The sequence below is a fragment of the Pinus tabuliformis genome, chromosome 3_1 (genome assembly GCF_031772625.1).
Source record: "Pinus tabuliformis cultivar Carrire ecotype Pingquan chromosome 3_1, CPIR1, whole genome shotgun sequence".
Lineage (NCBI taxonomy): Eukaryota > Viridiplantae > Streptophyta > Pinopsida > Pinales > Pinaceae > Pinus > Pinus tabuliformis.
The window spans coordinates 92,178,546-92,203,574 of record NC_142301.1 but is presented as its reverse complement, the minus strand read 5'-3'; the positions used below and the strand labels follow the sequence as shown (position 1 = coordinate 92,203,574).

The following is a 25,029-nucleotide window of genomic DNA, read 5'->3' as shown; positions in this document are numbered from 1 at the left end:
CTTAGAATTTGGTCCATCACAAGTCCAGGGTCTGTCATCAGTTTTTATTGTATATGTCTTTAGGTCAGCTTTGGATATAGTCTTGCATAGAGTCTAGGCCTATATCAAGAGTGGGAGTATTTTTCCACTGTTGCAACATGTCAACGACAAAAGTGACAAGCACACTTCAGGTACGCATTGTAATTTTAATTTGTATTCATTCATTATTATGCACTTACATGTGTTTTGCAGGCAGAGGTAAGTCAAAGGGTATTTTGTTTTGTTTTGGGATTGGTTTCGCAAGGCAAATTTTGCATGAAGGGAGAAGAAGATTCAAGTACAACTTCAAGCAAGAATTCAAGAGCAGAAGTATCAAATCAAAGGAAGCATTGCAACGGGACATCCTTTGAACATCCTTTGAAGACATGACAACCATCTGTATATTGTGAAGAAGTGTCAAGGCCAAGAGTCATCATTGTAAAGTTGTAGAAGAGACATTTGTAAAAGTGTCATCATTGGAAGAGTCATTATTGTAAAAGAGTCAATTTGCCTAGAGTCGAAAAGGCATTGTTGTATAGGAGTCTCTGTTGGGATGATGTCATGGTTGGGTTGCAAGTCATAGTGTGATTGGGTGTTTGGTCAAAATCATTGTAAATCATATTGTATCGTGGATCGTTGTCATTGGTACAGGAATCCACACTCTTGTCTCATTTTCAGTCATTATACTATATAGGGTGGCAAGGAGGAGCTAGGCGGGTGCATGAAGTCGCCTACAGGTTGGACCCTGTGAACACTTCTGGGTGGTAGGATGGTCTAGGATGTTGGGGCATCCATTTAGTTGACTACTGAAGAAACCGGGGCATTGGGGCGTCCTTCTAGTGGGAGCTGGAGAAGAATGCTTTTCTAGAATTCTAGGAAGTTGTTGCTTTCATTTCAGTTGGGGCTGAAGATAAAAGAATTTATTAAAAAGCGTTCTGTGGTTTTTGACCCAAAGGGGGTTTTCCACCTAAAAATCTTGTCTGTTGTGTTATTTTATTTACTGTTATTACTACACAAACATTAATAATAATTGAATATTAACTAATGCTCTGAAATATTTAAAAGTGCTAATTGCTAAGGAATATTGATTCACCCCCCCTCTCAGTAGTTCCAACACCTTTGCCACTACTTCCCGCCTTAGTCAGTCGTCTGATCTCTTCTTGGCAAAGAGCTGCCCACAGTTCTTCCAATTCTGGAAGATTCGCTCTGCCCAAAATGCTTTGGACGAATGCCTCCCACTCCTCAGAGACTGCGTTCAGGACGGTCCTCACCATTAACTCCTAATCCAGCATGGCCCCTATGGAAGTCAGTTGGTCCTAGATCTCCTGCAACTTCCTGAGGGAGTGATCTATCTGCTCCCCCTTCTGCATCTGGTACGACCGCAGTTGATTCTCCAGTAGCATCTTCCTCTGCACGAAAGTGCCTTGATACCACGTCGTCAAGGTATCCCACATTTCCTTTGTCGTATTCTTCTCAGCAATATGCTGGACTACATGGTCCTTGACCCCATTAAGGATTATGCACTTAGCCTTGGCCATCGCATCCTCATACTTTTCGTTATCAGCTGGGTCAACTGGAATAGCCACGGTTCTCAAGACGAAGGCCTTGATGCGGTGTCTATCTAGAACAAATAGGATCTTGGCCTTCCAAATGACAAAGTTGGATGCCCCGTCTAGCCTGTCTTAATCCCTCAGTTCGTTCATGGCTATCTCTGCTCTTCTTTTCAACTCCTCTGAATCTCTGCTTCCCTCCTGGAAGTTCTCTCTGCGACTCCTTCTGAGTCTCTACTTCCCTCCTGGAAGTTCTCCTCTAGACTCCCTCCGAGTCTCGATCCCCCTCCTGGAAATCCTTCTACCAACAATCGAATCGCACCTCTCCGATCTCCTATGCTCCTACAACACTGATCTGGATTTCTTAGCTAGAAATCCGCCTAGGTGGCGACTCCCTCTCCCTTGGTTCTGTCCCGTTAAGTATTGTTCTGCCTCGATAGCAATAGCACCCCACCAGCTTCACTCCCCGCAATCTGCCCCACAGCGTCCTATGCCCCAGCAACTAAAGAACTGAGCCTCTAGGCTCTGCACAATCACGGTAGTGGCTGAATCACTCCACTAGCCAACTACGTCACTCCTACTTAGCTGAGCAGGATGACGTGGCTCTTCGTGAGCCTCTCACTGCTTCTGCGTTGGCTCCTTCTCTGGCTCAAACTAATGACGCAGGCCCTCTTCGTCACCCCTTCTCTGCTACTTTCTGCTTAAGAACAGCTTCTGTCACTTGGGACAGTTGTTTCCACTGCAAATTCTCCGATTCAGCTGGTGCCTTTAGCTTTCCTGTGATCTGCAACCCTCTGATAACATGTTGAAATTGTCACCCCTTCTCTGTTGCTTTCTGCTTAGGAACAGCGTCTGTCACTCGAGACAGTTGTTTCTGCTGCAAATTCTCTGATTCAGCTGGTACCTTCAGCTCTCCTATGATCTGCAACCCTCTGATACCATGTTGAAATTTCTAAGTATTACCCGTTAGAAATTTTATCTGTATTCTCTAGTTTATTTCACCTACTTGTTTAATTACTAACAAGTCATTTAACCATATAAACACTGAAATAAACACAATACAATCTCAACCATCTATAGATCTACAACTGAAAAAAATAGACAAACACACAAGGGACACCGTTATTTTTGGACAATCGTCCCCGGAAAAACCCAACTTGGGAAACCAGTGGCGCAGTTCTGAGGGTTTTATTATTAAGCAGCTTTTCTTGAGTACACTAGGTGCCAAACTGACTCACCCGACAAAGAAAAATAATCTAGCAATGATACCTCTCTTCGAAAGCAGATATTCTGAAAGTTTGCACCACGAAACCCTCTCCAACCCACTCTGAAGCACTACGTGTTGGCTTGTTGGGCCCTGACCCAGGTTCAGAAGTGATTAAGCCAAACAAATCCCGAAACTACCAACCCTTTCGGCAACAGTCCACGGTGCACGGACTGAGGTCTCACCCGAGGTAGTATGGGAGGGTGCTGGAACCAGGTTTCCGCACCCTAGGGATGTCTTGATGAAGGCTGGGAAGTTCGCAAACCGATCTTGCACGCTTGCGCTGCTCCGCGCAGCTGTCTGGCCTTCACGTAGCTCTGTAAAGAACGCAAAGAAGCGTTGTCTAGATCCTTTATCCTTACTGTGATATTATTATAGATCTTAACTTAATTTTGTGGGCCCAATGTTCTCATCAATCATTCAACATTCATAACAAGTGCGCGCAATCATAAACTGTAAAGAGATGCATAAAAATATAACAGAAGCATAAACATACCGATCTACGAGCAGATGCACATGATTTAAGAATCAACTTATCTTTATTAAACCTCTGTTCAGTTACAATCCCAACTCCACCCTATGCACTCAGCTGCAGGGGTCCACGCACACATTTGCAGACTCTACCAAGCCTCTACGCACACAGTTGCAGAGCCTCTTCCTATTCCTACAACCCAAGACTCGGACTTACAGACTCAGATCGAATTCCTTATTCAAAACCCATATCACTTAAGACCAAGACTAAAACTTACTGCTACACTTAGAGCCTCGCTCGCCGACACATTCTATATTAAATTACAATATTTTAGGGCGAACAACCCTAGACTCTCGCGCTCCACGCCCGCATTTTGCGGGGTATTTACATTATATTGACCAAAACTCGTGCTACAAGCCCCAAAAACCCGCTATGGGGGGATCCGCTGCCCAACAAGCCCCCAACACAATCATCGTGACTCGTCCCGAGTCACTCAGCTGGTGCGGTGATCTTCGCGCGGAGTCCATCCAGCAATTTTTGTGCTTCGCTTATGTTCGCAGCACATTCTTCCATTGTCCGCTATATCAGTTGTGCGCGATTCTCCAATGCATCGTTGTCCAGTGCAACTCCTTGCCTGAGTGCATACATGCCCTACATCTGTGCCAGCTTTCCCTCGATCTTGGCGGTGACCATGAATGCTTCCTCGAGCCAAGGCTAGATGCGTGCTTTAAGCACTGCTTCTTTCTGACACAAAGCGTCCACCTGTTCCTTTAGAGCCTGGGCCTCCCTCATCTTGGCCAGTCACTGAGTAAGGGCAACCGTCTGCGTGGTCCCCCAGACATTGTCATAGGCCTGTTGCAACTCCCATGCTTCTGTCTCTAAACATTGTAGCGTTGGGTCTTCTTGCAGTGAAGTGAGGGTGAAGAGTGATTGATCTAACAAGCCCGTGCAATCCTGTATGGCATGCTCTATTTCTTCCAACCCCAATTGAATGGCACAGTGTTGCTGCTCTCTGACCTCCGACAGTGTAGAGCACTGCGCCTTCAGCCTCAGCTCCGCGATCTGCAAGTTGAGGTCTAGCTGGATCCTCATTGCTTCCTCCTTCGCCTCACAGAATCCACTGGCTAATTTGTGGATCCGTATACCTGCTGGTAAAACTGCTGCAATCTCTAGATCGGGGACGCGACAACATGCTTCCTCGACGATTTGCTCCAACTGTTGAGTCTATGCTACCGCTTCATCGCGTTGGAGGCTCAGCTACTCGATGTTCATTCGTTGTTCACTAAGCATTTGTACTGTGCGTCCTTCCCTAGTGCGAAGCTCTGTCGTCGCTCATTCTGCAGCTAGTATAATATCTCTCGCGGAAGGGCAGCTAAGTTTAGGCCAAGTCCCTTGAGTCGGCCTACCGTAGCTCTATCCTCCGTGTTGTCCACTGTCAGTGCTCCTTCCGGCAGCGTGACAGTATTAGCCATTTTGGCCTGCAGCAACTGCTCGGTTGCTGATGTACCCGTAGCCCCGTAGGCGGCTACCGTTCCCTGTTGAGGGGCCCACACTTGAAGTTCCTAGAGTTGCGCCTTGAACGCCCCCAACACATTTTGTTGCTCCATTGCTTCCTGGAGCGCCTCCCTAGTGACTTTGCGAACTGTGTCGTCGATGTCATATAGGTCACCCTCGGTCAGTGTAATAGGCTCCCCATCCAACTTGGAAGCCTTGGTCTTCTTCCTGGCCCTGTCCGTTCCGTCCCGTGTGGCCGTTTTAATTGTGTGGAGGTGGTGCTTGGGTCAGCGCCTTCCGTTGTATCATCTGTCCCATGCCCTATGGTCAAGTTCGAGCCTCTTTCTTCCTGTGTCGTAGCGGCCCCTACTGCTGCTACCTTTTCCGTGGCGGCCTTTGTTGCCTCCCAGGACGCCCGTACTTCTTCAACTAGTTGTTCGTTCCGCTTTTGTTGTGCTAGCAGCTTCGCGGCAGCCCTCTATCTTTGAATCTATGTCTCATCGCACAACCCCAAATTTGGTGCGCACCATTCCGATGGCCATGTGTCGAGCACCGCGAAAACAGCGTCATCTATGGCGATGAAGGGGAGTGTGGTCCACTTCTGCTCCAGACCCTTCCGCGCCCTGATATACACATTGTGCATATCTACTTTAAAGTCTGCAAAGCTACTCAGACTGTCGTATACCAAGGCAGATAGGCGCCGTCGTTTGTTGATCCACAGTCGTACACTCGCCTCCATTAGTACCCAGGAGATTTTGGTTTCTCGAATTCGCGTGGCATCCTTCGTCACCCATAGCGACGCATATTTTGTTGCCAAGGGCCAGTCCTGGTCAAGGGGAGGAGACTGACTATCCTCAGGCAATTCTCCTATAACCAACAGGATGGATAAGAGCAACCACGCGTAGTGGAAGGTCTTACCCTGCTCTTGGGCCTCCCTACAGTTTTTTAGAACTCCTCGCACAGGAACTGCGCCCAATTGAACCATACCCCTCGGCGCATTTGCTCGACGAACGCGATGACCGTTGTTGGTACCTCATTGCCACAACATTTTCTCATCACCTTTCCTGCCAACAACTAGGTAACGACGCAGACCCCTTTGTCCTGAATACTAGTAATAACGTAACCCCTCTACTTTTTCTCCAACTTATATTTCTTTTTCATGGCCTCTGCAATCGCCAAGTCTCCACTTGTGCCAGCTATTTCCGCGGGGTCCCTTCTCGTACAAGGAAGCCGAGAAATCCTATGAATGAGCTCCGCCGTGATGGGAATGGGCTCCTCCAGCCACAAGTACCCATTGTGCACCAGGAAAAGTAGTTGCCTAATGACAAATATCGTGATTGGGGCCCGATGAAAGTGTGGAATCGATAGGAGGTGGAGTAGCCCGGCCTCCACCCCACGCAGCGATTTCCGTGGCTGCAGTGTTGTAACTGCCCCCTCCGTTCTTTGTTCCATCAGCTGGCCAGTTTCCAAATGAGGGAACTTCTTGCTATCCGTGAGGTCCCAGTCTTCAAACTTCATAGTGGGTACGCGGCCCACAGCCGAACCTTCAAATAGAACTTCTGCGGGGAGGAACGGGGTGTTGAGTGTGCTTTTAACGACATCCAAATCTTTAGGTACCTTTACCCTCCCTTTCCGCGGAGGGACATACTTGGGCAGCTTTGCTATGGTGCGTACTGGCTGGATGTCTTCTTCCATCTCTTTCTCTAGTTCCATCTCTTCTACAAAGGTCTGAGGATCCTCCTCCTCATTATCGCTCTCAATATTAACAGTTTGCCGAACCGCGGATTTCGCGGAGACATATGGACCGGTCTTGCTGCCTGTGGGTCCTTTTTGGGCCTCGGTGTCCGGGGCGATTTAGGGATTTCTGGTGCATCCCCTACCGGTGGCATAGAACTCTACGCGGCTCCCTTGGTTGTTGACATTATTCTGATCAGGGAATCTTGTGTCTCCTTTGGCAATGCTTCAAACCACGGACTTGCTCTTACAACCTCCAAATTCGTCAGGTTCATGCCTGCTTGATAACACAACAACTGAATTCACAAAATGCCAAGGGTTGTTCGGTGGAGGGCCACCTGTGATTTATAGGCCTTTTTGAATTCAAATTCGATTGTTCCCCCCAGATTCGGCTCATTAATGCGACACTAGCGGTAGATAGTCCCAAATCTAGTTCTGAGTTTATGTCTTAACTGCTTGTCATCTGCTCCTCGTGGTCTTAAATTGGCCATCTTGTCATGAACAGTGACACCAACGGTCACTTTCCAGCCTGTCCGCATGGCAACGCAGTCCTTTGTGCATGAACATGACCTGTGCTTCATACTGATCCTACGTGCAACTTCCGTGTCGCGCAGCTCCCATACAGACTCTTTTATAGTCCCGCGCTCTCTTTCAACTGCTTGGAGCGTTGAGACTGTGCTTCCTACGGATAGTCAGGTGGTCGCACTACTGGTGCGAGGCTTCAAGTCACCTTCCAATCTGGTCTACAAGCCTCCCTTAGTTACCCTCGCGCCCATCAGCGCCTCGCGTTCTTCCTTATGCGATGCGCTTCCTTGGTGACTTTGTCTGATAAGGTGCGGTCGCAGCCATGGTAGTATAGCCAAAAACTCTCAACAATAATCTTCTAGTGCAGTGGTAGGGTTTCCCATACGTGGCCCTGTCCTTCTGTCAACGCGTAATGCTTGCAAGATTTTGGTTTCCAGCTTTCTGATATCCTCGTCCATTAATATGCTTTCCTGCTTCAGTCATACCCGATCTTCTTCGAGTTCGCAAAGCTCAAGGTTCCCTCGCTAAATGGCTTCTTGAATCTGCATATGTTTGTCCTCGCGCGGCTGCATAATCTCTTCGCTCTGGTCCTCGCGCGCTGTCGCAATTATGGGAGTGATTGCATGAGGATTCTTTCCCAAAGCTATGGCCTTGACTCTGCTCGTCGTCTTCGGAACCATTTCCGCGCTCAGGTTCTTGCACATGGCCCTATAGGCCCATCGGACCGCTAGCACGCGCAGGTCCCAATCAGTTCATCCCGTCTGGTAGACTCTGTTCATGATTCTGCATAGCTTTGTGAAGGCTCTGACGTGGAATTTTTGTCGCTTTTCCTACTGCCACGTCGGGTTCTGATTTTCGATCCTTAGTCCGGGATGTGCTTGCACAGCACACGTCTACACCCATCGACACAGGTGGGTGCACAGACTGCTTCGTCCTGGCTACCCGACTCACATTTGACGCTGGGGACTTCCAAACCGTAAGCGCATCCATCTTCTACATTCGCGCTAGTTCCCCATAGTCTTCTGATGTGTACTCCACCACCGTGCGGGTGTTGCACATAGTGCCCATTCCAGCGCATCGTATCGTTGTTGTTCCGGTACTGCACTTTCAAATTTGTCTAAGAATTCATCCACTCCTGTTACCCCATCATATGTTGGCAGTTCCCTTGCTTCAGTCATCACACACTGCAGTGATCTAATCATCATGTTGCAATTCAGCGTTGTCACTTCGTGCAACCGGTTTTGCCAGCGTTCTATCTCTTCATCTGAATCCGAAGTACAGGAACTGTCGCGCTCCCATGAGATTCTCCCATCTGCAGTCGGGTTCACCCGATCCTGGTCTTGCGCCGTTATCTGGTAAATGCAATCCAGCTCATCGTCGCGTACATGTTCGATGTAGCACGCACCTTCGGCTAGATCTAGCAGAACTACTATGCGAAGGGAATTTTTCTCGAATATCATCTTCCGCTTCTTCAGGTTGATGACTCCATTCATATCAGTGGCCCAATCTATTCCTAGCAACACAAGTTAAGGGTTGTTGTCATCAACAATCTCTATCACCTCAAAGTCCATCTGCGTGTTCACGCCTTCGATATCAACTATTACCCCTTGCAACCTCCCCATGGGCAAGATCTTTTGTTGGTTCGCCATTCGTAATTGAATAGGGTACCACCGCAATGCGGGCCTGCCCATGGGTTCCCATGTCTGCTTTGGTAACACATTCGCGTCCAAACCCAGGTCTAGAATTACCTGATCCATTTCATATTCGTCAATCTGCACCGTCAATCTCATTTCCCTCCCGGTGCGCAATGCATGCTTTCCCAGTTTCCGGACTACGCGCGGTTCCCCTGACCCTGCACACCTAGTTATCAACTCTTGTAGTCCTTTAACCGCCTTATTATCGCGCAGCAATTTCATGCATGTCTCTAAAAAGGTAGTTAGCATAGAAGGATCCATTCCTGGCTCTGGTTGATCCTTACTACCTAAAGTAGAGGCCTCCGCGAAGCTCTTCTTAGCTTCCATAAACGTCTCCCTTGCGCGTTCCAAGTCAAACTCAGGTTCCTTTGTAGGAGCCTTGCGAACCCATGTATCTTCCTCGAGCTGCTTCCCCTTGTCTTCCCCTATGGTCACGCCACTTCTGAGCATCATGTTCACGTTGGGGTCTTCTTCGCGCGGTTCAGACCTCATCATTTGGATATTCTGAGTCGGAGTAGGTTGTAGTACCCCTTTCTCGCGCATCTGTGCGATCAACGTAGGATAATCTACCATTTCGTGATCAAACTGAGAACGATACGAACAAGATATTCTCGTTGGGTTGGTACAATCACAAGCGTAGTGCCCCGGTCCTCCTTAATTGTAACAGATTAACTGTCCTCGGCCCCTTCTTGGCCCCATTCCTCCTTGTCCTCAACCTCGTCCCTGAAATCCAGCGCGTCATCCCTGCGGCTAGGTCGAGGCCTCGCGTTTTTGTCTACATTCTATATGTTGGGGTCCGCTCCATCATTAACTCGTAGTTGCGACAAATACGCTCGTTGTGGCCCGTCGATCTACCGAAATTACAAAACAATTGCTAGGGAATCTGTGTGTACTTTCACAACAAATGACAGTTATTCGTCGTGTGCTTTCCTCCTATTTGACAGATCGCGCACCAGAGCGCGGGTGCCGCACTTGGCCCTTCCTGCGCTTTTGGTCTCAACGTCATTGGCCCCCCTCCTGCCAAGTAGTTTGCGAATACTAGAGAGTGATCCTTGCCGTGGCCCTGGCCTTTGCATTTTATGCACCACACTTCCTCGCGCAACTTAGGGCGGGGTGCCCTATCCTGCTTCAACCTCTGCATTTCCAAGCAGAGATTCTGAAGCTGTGCATGGATCTGTTGAACTCCCAATCCCAGATCCTGTATCGGTGTTTCATGCAACCTCATTGGCATTTCCAACGCTTTTGCCTGGGTTGAAAGCTTCTGCTGTGACAGCACCGTCCTCAGGTGTGGTGTCAAAGACGCCACAAACCACGCGCGGTGTTGCGCGTCCGTTAGCGTCATATTAGCCTCACAAATCGTACTCTTCAGCCTCTGATCCAGATCCCAGGGGGGTCTTGCCTGGAAGCATCGCGATCTCTTTAAATCTGATGATTGACTCTCTGATTTCGGGCGGCTAAATTCTTTGTTCAGTGCATTCTAGATCTCCGCTATTCCTGCATTTGGGTGATCATTCGAGTGCTTGATATACCAAGTCAGCACGCGACCCTGCAGCGCGCTCACCAATGTCGCCTTCTTAATGTTGTCATCTGTGACCCCTTGTGCTTCCCATACTGCTCTTACCACGAACCAGAACTGGTCCGGATCCTAATTCCCTACTCCTCTGAATACGAGTAGCTTGATCACACTCGCCATATTGAACCGTGGGGGTGATGGAGGTGGGGTAGGTGAAGATGGAGGTGAAGCGAGTGATGGCGTAAGTGGAGGTGATAACTGCGGAATGCGCTGCCTTATCAAACTAACCGCACTTCTCAGGGAACCCGAGCGCGCTCTTCCTCACTCTCTCGCGGAGGTGAAATTAAAGGATTGTTTCCTAATCCTTCAATACCTTTGTAGATCTTTCCGCTCCACGTCATTCCAAACATCAATGTATTCGCATAACCCACTTTTCACATAACAACATCTTAATCCAGGTATTCAGGGATTTGATGTACCTACCTCGCGGTCCCTTGAGAAAACGTCGTTCTGCTTCGCTATAGCTCAGTCGTATCTATCGCGAACTCAATGATAAATCCCCCTATTATCCGGTTGAGCCAATGGTCCACAGCTCATGCAATCTTATCTTCTGATGCCTCTAGTCTATGCACTAACTCCGGAGTCCACACTATTGGTTGATCAAGCTTGTACCTTCCCTGGCTGTCGGCTAGCCTCGCGATCCACTCGTACAGTTCAAAAGAGAAGGACGCGAAGAAGATCTCGTGGATTTCCGTATATACGTAGCGATCCAGCCACCTTTTCTTGGATATCTGCGGAGTTCTGTTTTCCTGTGTCACGAACTCGTGAAGCTTCTGATCCAACCACTCTTCAATTTCCTTCTTTGTGGGGTTCCAGTGTTCCGACATCAAACATCCCTTAGGCAGATCCTGGTCCCAATAACGGAACCATTTGTTGGCTTGTTAGGGCCTGACCCAGGTTCAGAAATGATTTAGCCAAACAAATCCCGAAACTACCAGCCCTTTCGGCAACAGTCCACGATGCGCGGACTGAGGTCTCACCCGAGGTAGTATGGGAGGGTGCTGGAACCAGGTTTCTGCACCCTATAGATGTCTTGATGAAGGCTGGGAAGTTTGCGAATTGATCCTACGCACTTGCGCTGCTCCACGCAGTCGTCTAGCCTTCACGTAGCTCTATAAAGAGTGCGAAGAAGCACTGTCTAGATCCTTTATTCTCACTGTGTTATTATTATAGATCTTAACTTAATTTTGTGGGCCCAATGTTCTCATCAATCATTCAACATTCATAACAAGTGCGCGCAATCATAAACTGTAAAGAGATGCATAAAAATATAACAAAAGCATAAACATACAGATCTACGCGCAGATGTACATGATTTCAGAATCAACTTATCTTTATTAAACCTTTGTTTAGTTACAATCCCAACTCTGCCCTGCGCGCTCAACTGCAAGGGTCTGCGCACAAAGCTGCAGACTCTACCAGGCCTCTGCGCACACAGCTGCAGAGCTTCTTCCTATTCCTACAACCCAAGACTCGGACTTACAGACTCAGATCGAATTCCTTATTCAGAACCCTTATCACTTAAGACCAAGACTAAAACTTACTTCTACACTTAGAGCCTCGCTCTATTTATACATTCCCATGGTCTGCGGACCATGGGTAGGCCAACACATTCTATATTAAATTACAATATTTTAGGACAGACAACCCTAGACTCTCGTGCTCCGCGCCCGCATTTTGCGGGGTCTTTACATTACATTGACCAAAACTCGGGCTACAAGCCCCAAAAGCCCGCTATGGGGGGATCCGCTGCCCAACACTGCGGCAGCCCTCTTGGCCTCTGCGTCAGCCCTCTGAGGCTCTGTCCAGCCTTTCTGGCCCTCTGCGTCACTTCTGCAACCTCTGCGCCAATGACACAAGCCCTTCTGGCCTCTACACGGTCATTGTTGGCCTCTGCGTGGCTTCCTCTAGCTCTGTGCCTGCCTCTCTGCCTCTACGTTGGTCCTTCGGCACTATCTTTGCCTCTCTGCCTCTACGTTGGTCTTCTGGCACTATCTCTGCCTCTCTGCCTTGCACTCACTGCCCCTCGCTGCAATACTGATCACTGGTTTGATTTCTCTTAGCAAACCCTGCTCTAGAAAATCGAACTGACCGATCACTCTGGTGTATCTCCACTGACCCTCAAGCATCCTCTTATACTTTTCCTATTGAGTCTTCAACGGTCGAGATTAATTCTCTAATCAACAGCTAAGATTAGATTTGGCTTGATCCATGTCATTTAGAAACTTCTAACCCAATTTTATATTAATACCAATTAATATTTTTATTTTCCTAAGTTTAGACTTAGGAAACCATTAAAAATATTAATTATTTTAATATCTCCTTCACCGAGTAGAATTTCCCCAAACCATTTATGGGTCTTGGAGATCTCATATGCTTTAGCCTCTCCACCAATTTTCATGGCTAGAGCACATCCGATGCTACCCCAAATCAACACTATTCTTCCGTTCTGCAACTCCATTTTGCTCGAGATTGTATGGGACTATCAGCGCCCTCTTAATCCCAGACTCCTTACAAAATGCTATAATTTCTTTGGATGTATATTCTCCTCCATTATTATATCTTAATATCTTGATTCTTTTTCCTGTAAGGTTTTCCACTTCAGCTTTGAATTCTTGAAATTCTGGAAATACTTCGTCCTTGGTTTTCATTAAGTAAACCCAGGGTTTTCTTGAATGATCATCGATGAATGTGACATAATATAGATGACCTCCAAGGGATTTAGGAGTCATAGGGCCACATACATTAGAGCGGATGAGATCCAAGATTTCTTTTGACCATGAAGCACTGCTTCCAAATGGTCTCTTGGTATTTTTCCCTAATGCACATCCCTGACAAACTCCTTCATGATCTTCTTTTAGATTCGGAATTCCGTCTAATATGGAACTTAGAGTTGGAAGGATTTTGAAGTGTAGATGACCAAATCTTTTATGCCAAAGTTCACATGGACTAATTTCAATGTGAACTAGGGCTTGGGCCACATGAGACATTAGTCTGTAAAGTCTTCCTTTTCAAATGCCAATGACTTTAGCTTGATCTATACTCGAGTCTTTACTCCATACAATGACCTTACCATCAATGAAAGCTTACTCTATCACCCTTTTCTTCTACACTTGAAATGGAAAGTAAATTCTTGTGCAAACCTGGGACAAATAAATGTTGTTGAGATGAATGTTGCTTCCATCTTCCAACTTTATGGAGGTTGATTGTTATAGATCTAACCCAAAAATATATGATAATAGAAATAAATCCAAGAATAATAAGATCAAAATAGATAGAAATGATTCTCTTTATTGATCAAACCCTTAAGGTAGGGCAACACCATACATTCACTCATTAAGGAAGGAGAACACTCCACAAGCCATATGTCTATTCATACAATAATCCTTGACATCTCTTCATGTGGAGTCTCTGGCCTCTATATAGGCCTCATACGTACAATACCACGGGTCATCACCATGGTTCCCTCATACCATCGAACTAATACCATGGGCCCATTACATTATTACTAACTACTTGTGGTCCCTTACATGATATGGTTTAACCACCTTATTTATTACTATGGCCCCTTCTATTATTACATTATTACCTTGGGTACCTCCTTTTGTACCCCATATTATCCCCCCTAGGTATATAACATTCCACCCCCCTTAGCATGTTTCGTCCCCGAAACATGGGAAGAACACAAATAATAAGATCTACTCAAAAGAGTAGTCCACTGGTACCATGCACGTGCATCTAGCCATCCAAGAGAAAGGTGAACCCTCGATCTCGTTGGTGCCTCGCTCGCTTGAGATGGACGTTGACCATGATAGCTCTTCTGTGTTGATGTGTAGTAGGTGGATCTTTGCTCTGCTCTATCTGTCATGTGGGGGTTGTTGTCCTTGTGGCTAATTGGTTGCCATCTTGTTGGTTGTTGTCTTGCGGGGTGATGTGGGTGATGATATGTTGAAGTTTTAACCCACTGTGTCTTTTTCTTTAATTCACCCCTTACTGGAGCCTGACTGTTATCTGGTGCATGTTGTGGTGCCTGCTGTGGTGTCTTATCTTCTAATATTACTTCAACCACTGAACCCTCATCAGATGTGTCAACACCCGTAACCTTTTTGGCTTCAGCCTCTGTCTGTGTTTGATTGTCAACCATCAACTGCTCATCATCTGATATGTCAGTCCCTGGAACATCTTCTGCGTCAGCCTCCGTGGACTCTACCTGTTTATTGATGGAAATATTTTGTAATGTAATTTTCTTATTTTTATACCAGAGCTTCAGGAATTTCTTCTGCACATTAATATTGATAGCACCCACAGATTCCATCCACGGGTATCCCAAAACAACATCCTCATTAGCCATATCTGAAGCATAAAAATCAAAATGCAATACATACTTTTCCATAGAAATCTTCAAATCTTTATAAACTTGCACTTGTTCATTATTAACTTGTGTGCTCCATGTGTTTTGTTGGCACTTGCAATTTTTTTGCCAAGTTGACATTTATGAGATTTTGATTTATAGAAACAATGATCTTCTCCTTCTGAATCAATTCATGAACCTGTAATAAGGAGATACCAGCAGAAAATAACCCTTTAGGTTTCTTGGTTTCCTTCTTTCCTGTAAAAATAATTTCTTTGTTAGGTTGTGTGTCTGTTTGTGTGAGCTTATCCACAAGATTAGATTTACGGTCAAAGTGGTCCATAAGAGCTTTTTTGAAGCTGTCCCAAGTCAAGGGCCTTCCATTGCAACGTTGATGCCATTGCCACCATTGCCATCTTTCATTGTCCAAGTACATGCTCCCCACCATAAGCTGAGTGTCATTATCCAAGATGTAATTCAGATTGAAATATTTCACCATTTGTGCTAGCCATCTAGCTGGATGAGAGCCATCAAATTTATACACGTTCCTCTGATCTAGGCCCGCCATCACAAAAAAAACTTGGCCAAAATTTAAAATGTCACAGTTTAGTCAATATTGCTCAGAATCCCTATTATGACCTGTTTTTGGAAATGGAACAACCATTCTGCATCTGCCCATGTGATAGAAATCCCGATCCAGGCACTGGAATTTCAGATCTGCGCTGCAACTCTCCCACCGTCACCAAAAATTCTGAAAAAAGAGTTGATTTTAAATCAGCGATATCTCCCTCATCCGAACTCCGATTCGACTGATTTTTTTTTTTAAAACGGGTATTTTTTCACAAAGAATTCAGATCTGCAATTAGATTTTGCAGATCTTGCACCAAGACATCCAAATCTGCGCCGCAAACTCGCTGCCCCGAAAAATTGTCTGCAACACCACTGATTTTTAGATCAGCGATATCTCTTTCATCCGGACTCCGATTCGGCCGATTTTATTTTTGAAATCGGGTATTTTTTCACAAAGAATCCAGATCTGCAATTAGATTTTTACAGATCTTGCACCAACACATACAGATCTGATCTGCAAACTCGCCGCCCCCGAAATCCTGCAAAAAATAAAAATAAAAAAAATTCTCCACTTTTTTTCCCATGAAAGTTCTCTGATACCACTTGTTAGAGCTCTGATTCCACTTGTTATAGTTCTGATACCACTTGTTATAGCTCTGATATGACTGATATAACAATATAAGACAATGCAAATAAACCCTAAGAAATAACAAGATCTGAATAGATAGAAATGATTCACTTTATTGATTAAACCCTTAAGGTAGGGCAACACCATACATTCACTCCTTAGGGAAGGAGAACACTCCACAAGCCATATGCCTGTTCATACAATATTCCTTGACATCTCTCCGTGTGGAGTCTCTAGCCTCTATATAGGCCTCATACATACAATACCATGGATTATTACCATGGTTCCCTCATACCATCAAACTAATACCATGGGCCCATTACATTATTACTAACTACTTGTGGTCCCTTACATGATATGGGTTAACCACCTTATTTATTACTATGGCCCATCCCATTATTACATTATTACCTTGGGTACCTCCCTTTGAACCCCATATTACCCCCCCTAGGTATATAACATTGATCCAATACCCTTCACAGGATAGCTCTTGTTATCTCCAAGTTCCACTAAATAAGGTGATTTTCCTTTTGATAATGTCTTCAATTGATTGGAGTGGCCAGTCATGTACCTTGATGCACCACTATCAATTACCCAAATGTCTTCATCTTGGAATGTACCAGAGAGAGCTGAGAAGAGACCTCCATCCTTTTCTTTGATTGATACCTTCTTTGTAGAGAATAAGAAACTCCATGCTTCCTTGATACCTTTCTTAAGATGGTTTGCAATCTTCTTGATTAACTTCTTTACTGTAGAGGAGATCTTCATGATGCCCTTAGATGACCTTAGCTTTGATACCATGTTGAGAATTCAATAGGGCAGTGAGTATGTTAATTCTCTTTTAACTTGATAATTGTTTGTGTTATCTTTTACCTTGTTAGCTTTGTTCCTTATTATTACAGTGTGAGATACATCAAACAACTACCAAAACAATAAGAACAGTGACACAGTATATAGGCTGCAAGCCAGGGCCAAAACCCCTCCTCTTGAGGGGAAAACCCTTAAATATTTTCTCTTCTTATAGATCCTTCAATTAACGAATACCATGACCTAGTGACTCAGACAAATACCCTCCAAGATCAAGATCAACTCGACCTCCTACTGCAAGAACTTCCACCTCCTACTATAGATCTGAAATTCTGTCTCCCGGCAACTGCTGCAACTATTGTTGCTCTTCTTAAAGACTTCGATCTTCTTCGTATAGACTCTTCTTCCCTTCGCTTACCTCTTCTTGAGACTTAGGGCTAGTGAGACACCCTAAGACACCTTCGATTGACTTCCTTTCTCTCTTTCCTCCAAGATTGAACCAAAGACAGCTCCAACACATAAACACTAGCTTCGACTTTCATGTGGGAGAGAGATAACTAGCCCAAGCACTTCGACTTTCTTTGACTTCCCTTTTCATCCTTCTTCTTTGACTTTTCTTGGTCCTCTTCTTCGCATAGAATGAGATGTGAGTGAGTGTCTAATAGTGGATGAGTTCCTCTTTATATATAGGCCTCTTCAAAGGTAGACGTGGCTCTTCATGTAGGCCGACTTGATCTTGGAGGTAATTTCAACACTTTAAGGACAAAAACAATTTTTTCTTTACATGATACAATGTGCCCATAGGGTCTTCAATATATTACAATGACTCTTAAACAATAGAAGCACTCAAGGGGTGCTTGACCTATAAAATAAAAGGACTTGAGCATGAAACCCAAGCTTCAATAATAATTTCCTTTCATTTTATATTTTATAAGAATACATTTCATACTTATGAAGACCGAATCTAGTTACACATTTTTCAACACCTTCAACTGTCAAGCTCACTTTATGACTACTTGTCAAAGGCTACTTTGGGTCACCAACACGCTGCCCTCCACCAGTCCAATGGCACCCAATCTGATCATTGTGAAATATTCTCCAAGGAAAGGCTTCTAACCACCACGTTAAGCCTTCCAATTGGCTCCCACAGACTGCTACAAATTTTGTCCACACTAGAACAACCTTCCACCTAGCATCAAATCAACATGAGATCATCAACCAACCATGCTTGACTGCTTTCTGAACTGGTGTACACTGTTGTTAGTGAGGCTTCCTGGTTAGGGCTTCCAACAACCACCTGTCAACCCACTCATATACCCTCAACTAGCCTCCTACAGTCGCGTCATAATCCCTCCTCCTTGTTATTGTCAAACGTTGAGTTGTAGGGCTCAATTTATGCCACTGTTTACACAAACAACGCATTGTTCACCAAGGAACAGACCTCGGCTCCCTAAGAAGACTCCTATACCCAACCACAACCCTAAACAGAGATGATAATGCCACAAACTTACCTCTACACAGCCCAGACTTGTCCCTTGAGGCTTCAGCCTACTTCTGTCCTAACTCGGCCTCTGGCAAAGCACAATTTCAAACCAAAACGGCTCTCCTTCTTTAACTTTGACCTCCTTCCTAAACTTCGGCCCTCAAATGATGGTCTCCTATGATTTGATGCACATTGGATGCTTAGAAATGATCTCCTTTTCTTCTATTTATGTGCATAAGAAGGGCTCCACCAAATTCTTGAAGAGACACATCTTTTGGACATTTCCACTTCAAGCCTACATGACTTGAATGCCCAAAAATTCATTATCAACTTCAAAAATTCATAACTCATCAAGGACATCATGGATTTCGACGATTCTCGAAGTATTGGATTCTCCTCATCGTCCTCTATCGTCTACATCCATCACATGTCCAAAATGCTCCATGGTTTTGGCCCAAACATCAATGGGTGCAAAACCCCAACCTTGGGTTCCAAGCCCACAAGTGACTCTTGTGGTGCTCCAACCTCCAAACCCTGAACCCTAGGGCTTGGAGTACCTCCCAAGCTACTCAAAAATTAACACTTCCCAGCTACAAATTGAATTCTTTCTTGAGAGATTGAACTTCTTGAGCGAGTGAGTGCTAATTGAGGTCGAACTGCTTCTTTATATAGCCTTTCCAAGGGGTCGAATTCCCTCCTTCAAGCCAACTTGTACTTTTGGAGTTTCCAAGACTTTCTAGACTCGAAAATAATTCTTTTTACAATTACATTTTGCCCGGAAGGGTCTTATAAACATGATGTTGACTCCTTTAACTCATGACAATAAATCCTAAGACCTAACAAACCCTAAAATCATGAAGAACGTGCTTTTACCTAGAAGACCATCAATAATGACCATGAAACCCATGCTTTAATAATAATAACTTTTTATTTTCTTCTCTTGTTTGTTACATAGGATACATATTGAAATGAGTACAACAATATTTATGAAAACCGAAACTAGTTACATTTTCAACATGTTGATCATGTACCCCTGCACCCCTTGTGTACAAAGAAAACAAGTGGGAGAAGGTTGGGTATGTGTTATATTATTTGCACAACTATTAGCACGCGTTATACGTTGTGCAAGGGGGGACGAAGCCCACCCTGCTCAAGGGGTTCGCAAGGGGGTGGAGCCACCCCCTACACAGGGGTTTGAGAGCAATGCCTCAAAAAAATTAGGCAGTTTTTTTTTGCATCCATTTTTCGCAGTTTTCAGCACATGATTTTCGCCTTTAGCAATTTGTGGCACATGGTGGTTTTGTCCATGGCTTTGTAGTTTCAGTTAAGGAACTATGGTTGTATTCTAATCCATGGCAAATGGATTAACAATTTATGGATATTGAAAAAAAAATCGACGGTTTTCTAGGTTTGGGTTTCCAATATAAAATTTCTGTGTTTGCCATTGCATCTTTTCTATTTTAATGAAGAATCTGTTCGCAGCAATTAATTGTACAGGGTTAAAACCTACACTTACTCCTCTCCCTGTCACTCTTCTTGATGTTGTTCTTCTCCTTCTTCCACTTCTTTCTATTGCTCTTCTTACTATTGTGGTCCTCATCCTAAAACAATTTTCAAAACTACTTCCAATTGTAGATGCACTATCAAAAACCATGCAACACATTCTCTTCTGTGACTACATGCTCCTCTCTTCTCTTTTCAAATGGTGTATTCTTCCTCTCCAAATAGTGGCTCAATATTTAGCAACATCCTATAGGTCAAGTCCTTACTGTCTCATACAAGATCCTTCTCTGATGACATCAGTTTTTCTTCTCTCGTCTTCAATATTTCTTCAAAGCAAAAGTAAACAATGACTTCAACAAGTTGGACAAACTTTAGGGGACTAAACATAAATCTCTTTTCTTAAGTTTAATATACTCTATTAATTTTTTCCTTCTAGCTAAACAAAGATCTCCCTTTTTCTATTTAAGATATTCCCATATTTCCTAAGTTTTGTACTTAAGAGTAAAAACATCCTTAAAACTTTTCTCATTTTTCAAAATGAAAAATAGACTTTTGGGCTTCTTCTAATTTTTTGTACACCTTTGTATACATTGCAGTCTCAACTCTCATATTTTCTCAACAACCCAACAGTGCTTTTTGTTGAGAAATGTGATCGAGTGAAAACTTCTTGCACAAGAACCAGCATGAAGTATTTCAAGACATTTCTTTACTGACCACTTAGGAAAAGTGAATGTCTTATGTTTCGTATTCGATTAGTCTTAGGAATCTAAAGGAAATGCTCTAGAAGTTCTAGAACACTAGTGACTTAGATTAGGATTTAATCTTGGTCGCCCATCTCATGATTGAGATAGATGGTAGCTACAATTGACGAGATTAGTTATCTCTCTCAAAGCATAAAGAGGACAAGATAGGAGAAGTCCATCTCATATATGAGAAGAAAGCAAGCGAGTTGGAAGAAGGGTTTCTTTGTTCGAGGATAAGAAAACCAGATTTCTAAAGAGACCCTCAATATATTAGTAGGTCATACAAACATTACCATTATTGTAGTTGTCATTTCTTATGCATAGAAAGTACACCTCCAGATCTGGCCATACACAATCTTGTGTGGATTATCAAAGCATGTTGTAGCTGTTGAGAGGAGAGAAAGAGCAATTTGTTGTCTAGGAAAGGAAGAAACAAAGCAGTCTATATTATTGTGGCTATACCCTCTTTTAAACAAATTGTACGCTAGTGCTTGAGGTGATATGATAAACCACACAAGTCTTTGTTAAAACAGGCTATACAGGTCACCTTGTAAGCTTCAATCAAAGGTATGAAAAGCTTATTAGAAGGAGAAACCCGTATATGTGTGTTTTATTTCTTCCACTATTCATCTTTCAATTGTTGATTTATGCAATGTCCAAAAAAGTTATTTTTTTTATTTTATTATATTTTGAGTTATTTAATGAGAGACCATTAGGACAACAGTCACCTGAGCTTAAAAGTTTACACTTTTTCCCCTTGTGGTCTCCAACAAGTACAGTCTCCTTTCTTCAACCTCCACTTTCATATGCTCCTAAGTGTTAAAATGGCTCTAATACCATGATAAATTATAACTATAATAACAAGATAAATATTACAAAATGATCTAAATCACTAAATGATGCCTAGATGGGTTGAGCCACATAATTGGGCTCAAAGAAAGATTACCAAATAACACAACGCAATATTATCAATGAATAACTAATGCATTTATCACAACAAAGTATATCTCCTTAAGGCTTATATATCATTGTTCACTGAGCAAATCAATTTCACTCATGGATGTGCGATAGATCACTACGAACCCTAACACCCCCTCTTAACTCTTTGTAGTACTAAAAGAAAAACATACCAATCGGAGATAAAACACATTGATTGAAACTAAAACATCAGAACCAAACATTCTTCAGACGCATCTTCTTTGAAAACAGTTTTTGGACCAAGTAGAGCTCCATATAGCTCCCTTGTAAAGGTATAGTGCCCAAAATGAATCCTTGAGTTCCGAACTCTACCTCCTCAAATGCCATAATTAGGAAAATCTCAAATTATTGGATAACTGTCCGTGTTGAGCTACATTCAGAGTGTTCCATCAAGTAGTCTCATGAGCCTCATAAGGGTATGATCCCCCAAGATTCACAACCTCTAGAACTTTTTGAGCAACCATCAATGTTGAGTCATATCTACACTAGATCAATTCTTGTTACCTATCTTTAAAATGTGGGCTTCTTAAAATGTGTAGAATGCCCTGTCTTTACTAAGATAATCACCATTGCCACTATTTGATGGATTTTCAACAATGATTGCATTAGCTACATGTAGTCTATCTTTGACTTTTCCCTTGAGAATGTCACTGGCTTGAAATATACAGTCCCAAGCTCTGTGACCCATTTTCTTGCTATCACATTAGTAACAATCCATCTCCCTCTTGTCTTTAGCTAATCTTCTATGATTGTTTCATGAGTATAATGCCATCTCAGGTTGAGTACCACCTTATGTATCCCCTGTAATGGTTCTCTTTTCTTCAGCTGAGAGAGCAACAATGATATCTTCTATAGTTTGAGAAGAGTAAAAATAACATTGTTGTATTTAGATGGAAAACTATTTAATAGAATGGCTTTGTCATCCTCTTCATCCACCACATCCTTAACTTCTGCTAATTGTTCGAGAATCGATCTCATATTGTTTATGAGACTAAACATAGCAACTTCAACTGACATCTTAAAATTAAATGATTGTAGCTTCAAAGAAAACTTTGCATTCACTATTTGTGCTCCAAATAGCTTATTTAAATTATCCCAGCTTACCTTTGATAATTTTTCCGTATCTATATGATGCAATTCTGAGTTTATGAGAGCAAGGCCACTAATAGATTTTCCTTTATCATCTTTTCGACCATTCCAGTAATTCTTTTGGATCTGTGGCTGATTTCTTAGTCCCTTTCACAATTCCCCACATGCGTTTAAACTTTAAACTTTAAATAGGTTGATTATACGACAAAAAGTTGTAGGTCTTCACATTCACAGACTTTTTGTCTCTCAAACTATGGAAGTCACAGGAGTGGAAACCTTGTCTTTCAAAATCTCGAAACTCTTGATACTGCTTTAGTCTCCTCGACTCTTCCTTGTTTTGATACCATATTACAAAATGAGCTACCATGAATTTCCACAGGTTTAAAAGATACCCATGAAGGGTACGCTGGGGACTCAAGCACTCCACATGTAGGCAAATCGACCCACAAAATTGCCAAAGATACCATATTGCAATATGAGCTAGATCACTTAATAAGGAAGGCCTATATAGGGTTGAGTAATTGAGCTCAAAAAATGATAAAATAACAAAATATGATATTATCAATGAATAACTAGTGCATTTATTACAATGGAGTTTACCTCCTTATATATCATTGTTCATTAAGAAAATCACTTCCACATACGAATACAGGATAGGTTGCCTTACACAAATATTAAACATTAACATACCCTAAAGTCATAGAGTGACATTATCACAGTAATCCTTACATCCTAATATTTAAATAAGAAAGAATGGCAAGACAATAAGCTATAAGATTCATTATGAAAGAGGTAATAAATAGATCGCTTAGAAATAACAAACTTAACTCCCTAAAGGCATGGAATCCTGTCTAAAACTCTTACGTACATACATTTCTGATTGAAGGCATCTATCTCGTATATGTTTCTCTTCGCATGTGCTACACATCTATATATGACAGTGCTACCTTGGAAAGTAGGAAATTAACATCTCGTCAAGGTCTCTACTGTTTGACTTGGCCACAAATCTATAGATGATAGTATTTCCTTGGAAACTTGGAAAGTCACATATTGATGTCTCCTCCAACATCTCTATTCTTCTGTGTGGATCACAAATTGGCATGTGTGGGTTTCCTTCTCCACAATTGGGACCAATGTCTTGTTACGTGAGGGCATTTGCATCCCTTTATTCTATTGAGGATCTTCTTCCAAAAATTATAAAACTCTATCATGCCTCCACCATTAGTCTTTCATAAATTATTTTCTCTCAATTCATCAAATGACTAAACTTTCTAAATAAACAAAAAGACCTCTATAATTTGATAATATCACTTGCCTTACTCAAAGACACTTTCTCGTTGAACTGTCCTAACTTTTTAAACTTGATCCTACATGAATATTTCATTATTTCCCAAAGTATCCACATGGCTCTAATAGCATTGTTTGTTATCAGAGATGCATGACCATGAGAGCGAAACAAATATATGGAAAAATAATTGTTTGTTAATGAAGGTGTCATTAAATACATCAACATTGAATTATTGTATAAATCATGTAACTTATCTAACTTCTTCCGCAATTAACCTATAGTTAATGTGGGTCAATGATATTAATTATGACCCTCTAACAATATGACTCCCAAAAACATTTTATTGAGTATTGACACTCATACCCAGCCGCGATGGATTAACAAAGGCACAAAGGAGATAGTTAAGAAATACAAAATGAAAAAATACAACGAAGTTTCCACAGCAGGATAAAGAGAACCAAGATAAAAGCTAATAAATATAAGTTTCAAACAGGAATGAGGTCAAAATAAAGCGTGATGTGATTTATTTCATTCGTACCTTTGCTAATGAACAAGAAAATGATTCTATGCATCCCTCTGCTCCACGATAGAAGTGAAAATAGGGAAGAACTTTGATATTTAAGCTTTTGCACATTGGCTTGTTTTCATCAAAGTTGATTTTTAAAAATACAATATCAGGGTGCTCTGCAGCTATCTTGCACAGCTGCCACATACAACATAATCCACATACAAAATGATCAATTGTCAAAAGGTACCAGTCAAAGAAAAGCACAAGTACAACACGTAAAAATAATCAATTCCATGCAAGATAACTTTCCTCCACAAATAGTCCTGGCAGGTTTTAGCATTTTAACTCAGTTACACAATTCTTTGAAGTAAATGACAAGATGGATCTCAATATCATGTAAAAGAAGGAAATATTGTTGTGCAATATATCTTTCTAGCATTTTAGTAGTACTTAACCTTTCAGCAATAACAAAAATGTTGTGTAAAAGGCCACACAATACACTGTCACATTAACAACTGACTTTCCAATTCTAATTACGGCCCACGCATAATACTTTTAAGATTACATATTTAAAAGCTCTTTCAAATATGGAAAACATCAGTGGAAGATAATTCCATTTTTTTACAATTGATTGATTTGATTTCCTTGAGCAAATGCAGATGGAAAATCCAGAGAGCTGAAGTCAGCATTTTGTGCATTTTCTGAAAAGAAGCATTCCAAGATGAAAACTTAAGAATGCATTCCTTCTGTATCTTAA

At 42.8% G+C, this 25,029-nt stretch overlaps 1 protein-coding gene across 1 annotated transcript in view; it reads right to left on the bottom strand.

Moving 5' to 3' along the window:
• The window catches only part of LOC149185935 (thioredoxin-like 2, chloroplastic), a 123,661-nt gene that overhangs the window by 54,301 nt on the left and 44,331 nt on the right, over positions 1–25,029 (bottom strand). The window contains exon 3 of the mRNA XM_089410840.1: positions 24,303–24,467. Within this exon, the coding sequence (XP_089266966.1) occupies positions 24,303–24,467 (165 nt within the window). The remainder of the gene's footprint in view (positions 1–24,302; positions 24,468–25,029) is intronic.